This window comes from Sorex fumeus, unplaced genomic scaffold, assembly GCF_029834395.1.
Source record: "Sorex fumeus unplaced genomic scaffold, SorFum_2.1 ptg000003l, whole genome shotgun sequence".
Lineage (NCBI taxonomy): Eukaryota > Metazoa > Chordata > Mammalia > Eulipotyphla > Soricidae > Sorex > Sorex fumeus.
The window spans coordinates 43,201,275-43,208,815 of record NW_026606060.1 but is presented as its reverse complement, the minus strand read 5'-3'; the positions used below and the strand labels follow the sequence as shown (position 1 = coordinate 43,208,815).

The 7,541-nt window shown below is 47.1% G+C and overlaps 1 protein-coding gene across 1 annotated transcript in view; it reads left to right on the top strand.

Annotated features, from left to right (window-relative positions):
- Window positions 1–7,541, top strand: part of HAL (histidine ammonia-lyase) — a 30,565-nt gene continuing 23,024 nt past the window's right edge. Inside the window, exons 1-9 of the mRNA XM_056117419.1 lie at window positions 1–289; window positions 1,168–1,228; window positions 1,335–1,362; window positions 1,920–1,994; window positions 2,093–2,165; window positions 2,273–2,339; window positions 2,636–2,673; window positions 3,289–3,414; window positions 5,286–5,425. Of these exons, the coding sequence (XP_055973394.1) occupies window positions 43–289; window positions 1,168–1,228; window positions 1,335–1,362; window positions 1,920–1,994; window positions 2,093–2,165; window positions 2,273–2,339; window positions 2,636–2,673; window positions 3,289–3,414; window positions 5,286–5,425 (855 nt within the window). The 5' untranslated portion in view covers window positions 1–42. The remainder of the gene's footprint in view (window positions 290–1,167; window positions 1,229–1,334; window positions 1,363–1,919; window positions 1,995–2,092; window positions 2,166–2,272; window positions 2,340–2,635; window positions 2,674–3,288; window positions 3,415–5,285; window positions 5,426–7,541) is intronic.

The following is a 7,541-nucleotide window of genomic DNA, read 5'->3' as shown; positions in this document are numbered from 1 at the left end:
CTCGCAGCACCGTGCACAGGCACTGCAGACGGCGGCCAGGCCATGCCCCGGTTCACCGTGCACGTGCGTGGAGAGTGGCTGGCGGTGCCCTGCGTGGACCCGCAGCTCACGGTGGGCTGGCTGGGCCGCGAGGCCATTCGGCGCTATGTCAAGAACAAGCCAGACAACGGCGGCTTCTCCTCGGTGGACGATGTCAGCTTCCTCATGCGCCGCTGCAAGGGGCTGGGCCTGCTGGACAATGAGGACCCGCTCGAGGTGGCCCTGGAGGACAACGAGTTCGTGGAAGTGGGTGAGTTGGCTGGCGGGGAGCCGCCTCGAGTGGATGGGAGGATGGGACCCCGCTGGCCTGGGGTGCGCGACCTGGAGACAGGGCTCGAGACCTCAGAATGAAGGTAGAGATTATTACCAGCGGGGAGCAAAGAGAATTAGACTCAGGACTGTGGGTCTCGGTCCCTTTGTAGCTACTGAACGGTTCTGAAGCTCTTTCTGCACTGCTGAAGAACTACAGTGGACACCAGGCCGTTGGCTTGGAGTTCAGATTTGACATGAAGCTGGTAGTTATCGGGCTGGAGCTATAGCACAGCGGGTAGGGCGTTTGCCTTGCATGTGGCCAACACACGTTCTATTCCCAGCATCCCATATGGTCCCCTGAGCACTGCCAGGGGCAATTCCTGAGTATAGAGTCAGGACTGACTCCTATGCATTGCTGGGTGTGACCCAAAAAGCAAAAAAAAAAAAAAAAAAAAGTAAATAAATAAAGCTGGTAGTTAGCTCTGGAACTTTCATTTAGACCCTGTGTTCACCCCCCACCCTTGCACCACCCCACCCTACTTTTATGCCTTTTACTCTTCTGTTTTCTGAAGATGCTAAGAACACTTGAAAGCCTTTAAAAGGTGATCTGGGGGCAGGAGTAACCTATACTTCATAGTACTCCACGGCTACTCCCAGCTCTAGCTATTTTGAGTCACCCCTGGCAGTGCTCGGGGACCAAGCCATGCCAGGGATGGAACCTGGGCCTCCTGCATGCAAAGCATTGGTCCAACCCATTGAGTCACATCCGAGGCCAGTAAGTCGCCCGTTCTACAGGACACCAGGGTGGGGGTGGCCTTTCTTGGTCAATGCAGTGTCCAGGTGAGCGAGCGGGTCTGTTTCGCACTCTCGTTTCAGTGATAGAAGGGGATGCCATGTCTCCTGACTTCATTCCATCGCAGCCAGAAGGGGTTTACCTGTATCCTTTTCCTGTGGGCTCCTCCCCAGGGCGTCCTCCTGATAGTGAGGGGCATGGGGTCCCGCACACATTCCCTTTTCTAGTGTTTTCCTATACCTGCTCTCAGATACAGCAAATACCGGGAACCAGAAAAGGTAAACTGTAAAGCACTCTTTAGGGCAAGAAAAAGAAACCTCCTCCTTAGAGGGAGCAGGAAGCAAAAGTCAGCACTTTCCCTTGTGGCCTGCTCTGTTCTCATGATGCAGGGAGAGGCACCTGCTTTTGTCCTCTGGGCAGGGGAGAGGCGGGAAGAGGGAGGAACCTAACCCCAACTCCTGCATGGATAGCACACGCAATAGCCTTTCAAGTTATCTCCACAGCCCACGGTGTGTGTGTGTGTGTGTGTGTGTGTGTGTGTGTGTTGGTGGGGGGAGGTTTGGGGCTTTGTTTTGGGCATGGGAGGGCCACGCTGAAGGTGCTCAGGACCCATCACAAGGTCTAGGGAATTGTTCCAAGATCTCGATCACAGTTGCATGCTAGGGAAACACTTTAAGCTTTGAACCTGCACTGCAGCCCATTCAACAAGTATTTCCACTATTTATAGCAGTGCTAAAATCTGTGAAGTCTCAAAGGGTGGTCCTGCTTGAGGCTTCCGTCCTCTGGCCAGAGCACTCAGCCCTTCCAGCCCACTGAGTGCCCCTCTGTTTTGCAGTTCATCGAGCTGGATGGTGATAGTCTGACCACTGAGGACCTGGTCAACTTGGGCAAAGGCCACTACAAAATCAAGGTCTGCTGCAGGCCGGGGAGGGAGCAAGGCTGTTGCCTTTGGGGGCCTGTGGATATTCTCCAGGTGCTCAGCTTAGACCCCTTCCCCCATCTCCCTAGCTCACCCCAGCCGCTGAGAAGAGGGTGCAGAAATCCCGGGAAGTCATAGATAGTATCGTGAAGGAGAAAACAGGTATCTTTTTCTTTTTATGTTTCATCCTTTTTTTTTTACTTTTACAACTTAAAAAAATATGGCCTACCTCTACTTGTCTAACATCAGCTGCTTTGTTTTCATTCTAGTTGTTTATGGCATTACTACAGGCTTCGGGAAGTTTGCCAGAACAGTGATTCCTATCAGCAAGCTAGAGTAAGTCTTGTTCCGGCCCTTCCTGCCACTCACACACTCCTGTGCTTCCGCCACATCTTTGAGATTCTTTCCACAGAGCGAATAATGCCCACGAGGTGGATGGGATTCCAGTTGCTCTGTTTGCCCTTGAATCAGATGGAAAGCTTGGACTTGTCTGTTTCTTTTTGTTTCCCTGTGACTCTTTCTGTCCTCTGCCCTCTTCAAGGATGGACTAACTATTCTTCCCTCCATCTCCCCAGATAAGGAATCTTTTCTCGGCGAGGTATATAAGACAGTTTTTTTCCCCTTTCTTCCAGAGAGCTTCAAGTCAATTTAGTCCGCTCCCATTCTTCAGGTAAATCTTTCCAGTGGTGGGTATTTCCTTCCTGAAGCTTCTTCAGTTTCACGAGTGAAGAGTGGTCCAAGCTGGGGGAGGCAGCTTTTATCAGTTCGTGCATCCCAAAGACACGGTGCCAGTCCTGCTGCAGGGTGCAAGAGAGGCAGAAAGCATCAGACAGGACCACCCCTTCGCTGACTCTCAGAAAAAGAAGAGCCAGGTGGAGGGAAAGAGTTGGGACAAGAGTACATGGATTTCATCGTGCTCACAGACTAGTGAATTTGAGAACAAAATTGAGGCTGGAGTTCAGGGAATGAGTCAGTCAGACAAAGCAAGATGGAAAGCATCGAGATGACTCTCAGATGGACCTGAGGGATGTGAAGAAGGTAGGGTCCTCTGAAGCATTGCAGGAAGGGGAAGTGGGAAGACAAGTCTGAGGGACTCACCTTTATCTGGAGATGGGACTTCCCAAGACAAGAGCCAGGAAGAGACTGGTCTTGACTCTCCAGGTCAACAGGAGAAGGACAATAGCAGACTGATTTGAAGAGGAGAAAGATTTGAAAGATGATGGTGAACAGGAAGTGAGGCACAATTTGTTTTTCTTGGGAAAAAAATTGCAATTGTGTTTTGTAGGTGTTGGGAAACCACTAATCCCTGAGAGATGCCGGATGCTGTTGGCTTTAAGGATCAATGTCTTAGCTAAAGGCTACAGTGGCATTTCCCTGGAGACCCTCAAGCAAGTGATTGAAGTGTTTAATGGTAATGCAGGAGCTCCCCAAACTGACCATCTGTTGAGGTGGGGCATACTGCACAGGCTGACTAGCTGACAGGATGGTGCGGAATTGGCCAAGACAAGGAAACAGAAAATAATGGGGATGAATGTGCCTTGGGCATGGGAAAGATGGGCGATGAGAAACGTGGGGGCAGAGACCCTTGCTCCTGGGTTGATTTGGATTTGGTCTGTACTGATTTACTCTCACTGATTTAACACAGCAGTTACTAACTGGAGGTCATTTGACCCTCTGCATGCATCTATGATATGCCAAGGGGACATACATAAAATGTCAAAATGGGAGGCACAGCAAGATGCTAGGTGGGGCAACTGAGAGGACAGGGGGATGGGAGACAGGAAAGACACAAAGTTGGAAAGGGGCCATGGTCAGAACAACTTATTCTCTATAATCTTTCACTTAGCATAATTGATCAAAGCTTTGATCTCAGGGTGCCTAAATATGGTTAGAAAGCTAATATTAACTCGTCTGGGAAATGATACTTTATGGCTCATCTTGTTCATTTTGTTCAAGATTGGCTCTGTAGTTCTGGTTGGTGCTTTAGAATCTGGAATCTTAATTTTCCCCAAATGGTGGGGTAGCCAGATTTAAAAAATAAAATTTCCACTTCTTGTACAAGTAGAAATGAACTGTAGAAATTAAAGACTGCTTGTACCTCAGAAAACAACCTAGATGCAGTTTATTGTTAGTTTACACCTAGATGCAGAACTTAATTCTTGTGAGAAAAAAATTCTATAAAGATCTATAAAGAAATTGGCCTGAAATGCTTGGGAAGCTAGTATTCCTTCCCACAGTTAAGAATAAAGATTCTAGGTCAGCAGAGGCTTGGGGAAACATTTGAGAGTGAAGGAGTAGGAGGAGAAGCAACACTTGGCAGTCCAAAAATGAAAACACACGTTTGTATCTTTATGGTTTGGATACAAATGATTCATAAATTTGATATTCCAATTAGTAAGTAGAATATCTGATGAGTAGAGTAGCCTATGATTTAAATACCAGTGTCTGTTCCCACACTGCTCAACCCTACAAGTGCAGTTCAGCTTTGGCCTACAGTTCATGGGAAGGGCTGTGACATCTGGGTCCCTGAGTGATTTGGATTTGGTCTCTACTGATTTACTCTCACTGCTTTACCCTACTGACATTATTTATCAGCAGCTGTAAATTAAACTGCAAGCAGGATTCTGAATGTACTTTAGAAAAACAAAGCCTCTTATTTTAGGGTAAATTATTGGGAATACCTTCCCAAATAATCCTGTTTGTTTACAAGTGGTTCTGAGGTGACAGAGTAGGTGACTAGGAATTTAGTAAGAAAAAGAAAGAAAGAAAGAAAGAAAGAAAGAAAGAAAGAAAGAAAGAAAATGAAGATAAGTTTCTTATGACTTTATCTCCCCAGAAAATCTGGTTAATACTTTGGTATACATCTAGAACATTTTATGTTTCATTTCCAATTCATGTTTCCAGATAGTATCTCATCATTTTTAATGTCTATGTATAGCTTGGTCTCTTAGTTCTGTATGTAAATCATTTCTAACATTCTGTTCCTTGGAACAAGGATATACTAAGTAACCACAATGTGTTCATGATGGTGTCTTTAAAGTGTACTTTTAGAAATCCTGGAAATACCTAGGTCATATAGAATATGCATGTCCTCCTAGTCTTTGCCTTTTTTCTCTAGTGACTGAGCCATTAGTCCAAATCATTAGTTGATTATGAAGAATTTCTTTCCTTTCATATATATGGCAAAAGAGAGAATCAAGAGACTATTAAGAGAATTTGGTCTCAGGCAAAGGATGCCAGCATGAAATACTCTTGCAATAATGGGTGTCTACTTTTCTCCAGCCTCCTGCCTATCCTACATTCCAGAGAAAGGAACTGTCGGAGCCAGTGGAGACCTTGCCCCACTCTCCCACCTTGCTCTTGGGCTCATTGGAGAAGGGAAGATGTGGTCTCCAAAGAGTGGTTGGGCTGATGCCAAATACGTAAGAATTGATTAGTGACTTCCATCTGCAGGAATTTCTCTAGGTGCATTGCATGCTTTATGTCATTTAACTCTTACAGCAGCTCTGTATGCCCACCTTTCAAAGGAGAAAACAGAAGCATAGCAATCAGGCTAGACAAGGTTCTTAGTTTTCAATGCTTTGTTTGATTCAAATGCTTTCTGCACTTGGTGATCCTCTGGGTAAAAAGGTTCAGCTGTCAGTGTTGATCCCAGGCATTAGTTTGCACCTAAAACAACTCCTTTAGAAGGTTACACATGGTTCTGATTTACTTCATTGCTGGTCTCGCAGGTACAGGGCTGAGTATCAGAACCACCACTGTATGGCATCCAGAAAACAGGTCTTATTCCCCCCACCCCACGCGCGCGCACACACACACACACACACACACACACACACACACACACACACACACAAAGAGTCTGGTGGCTAATCGGAAAGGCTGGTTTTTGATAAAGGATTGATATTTGCTTGCTTTATCTCTAAATTCAAAGTAAAACAAGACTTGTTTGAGGTTCAATCTTTCACCAATTCCAGAAGGTTCCCTCATAGTCATCAAAAAGGCAAGAACCCAGGAGGACGAAACAGTTTAAAGGAATAGATCATACTTAGGGGAATATGGGTTCCAGATCACCTTCCCTTCCCTTCCTTTCCCTTCCCTTCCTTCTCTCCCCTCCCTTCCCTTCCCCTCACCCACCTTCCTTCCTTCCTTCCTTCCTTCCTTCCTTCCTTCCTTCCTTCCTTCCTTCCTTCCTCCCTCCCTCCCTCCCTCCTTCCCTCCTTCCCTCCCTCCCTCCCTCTCTCCTTCCCTCCTTCCTCCCTCCCTCCCTCCCTCCCTCCCTCCCTCCCTCCTTCCTTCCTTCCTTCCTTCCTTCCTTCCTTCCTTCCTTCCTTCCTTCCGTCCTTCCGTCCTTCCTTCCTTTCCTCCCTCCCTCCTTGATTTTTGGCAAACCAGCATTTGTTCAGGGCTTATTCCTGTCTCTCCACTCAAGTATCACCCCTAGCAGAGCTTAAGGGAATGAATGTAATACCAGGGGGATAGAACCCAGATCTGCTGCATGCAAGACAATGCTCTCCCCACTACACTGTACCTTTCTTCCACCAGATGACTTCTCTGTGTACAGTGTCCACAAACTTTCCCATAGCAAATTCAAGAATGTCCTGGATAAAAGCTGTAATGCTTCCTATTCACCTCAGGAGACTCCACATTACTTTTCTTTTTGAAATTTGGTTGGAATTGGGGGCTCATGGTGCTGCTCAGGAGATCTAGCACCCTTCCTCACTCACCAGGCCAACAGTTCAATAGCGGCCTGAGGATGCACTGACATTTGGGCTCTTTCGTGCCAGGGTTTAACCCAGCCACCCCAGTGGCCACAGGCCCAGCAGGTACCTGAACCTCAGTAGGATTTCTCCAACCCAGCATAGTCTCAATGTAGTGGTTCACAGAGTCTCATTTGTGCAGATATCTTGGCCCTGCCCCCCCACATTTCCTGGCCCTGCCCCCATGCCAGAAGCCAAGGTTCTTGGTGGAAGAACCAGTGTACTTGCTTTCTTTCCTCTCTTCTCTGCCCCCTCATGTTCCCCTTCTGGAAAGTTCTATAAGATTCCCCCCACCCCAAATTCCCCTGAGCCACCATGTCCTTTGACTGACTCCTTTGTGCTCCCTTTGCTCTCATCTTCTGTGACTGTTTTCCTGATCCACTTACCACTTCCTGTAACACTTAATGTCTGTAATGCTGTGACCCTAGGTCACCTCTGCAGCACTTTGCATCCAATTTCTGTCACCGCCCTGAGCTTTTCTCTTTGATTTTTCCTCTCCCTACCCTGGATTCAGCCTAATTCTGGAACCAAATCAGGTGTTCTAAGACACTTGTGACACCTATTCCCTCTAGGTCTTCCTTTCCCAGAAGGACCTTTGCTGAGCAACTGAATTCAAGTCTTTGATTTCAGGGAAATGAACTTATTCTGCCCATTTTCCACTCTGGGTTCTATTTCCATCTCTTAGGCTTACCATCCCCTCCTCATCCACATTTGACACATCAGTGGACTTAAGAGATAGAACAGAGGTTAAGGTTTTTGCCACACATGCAGACAACCC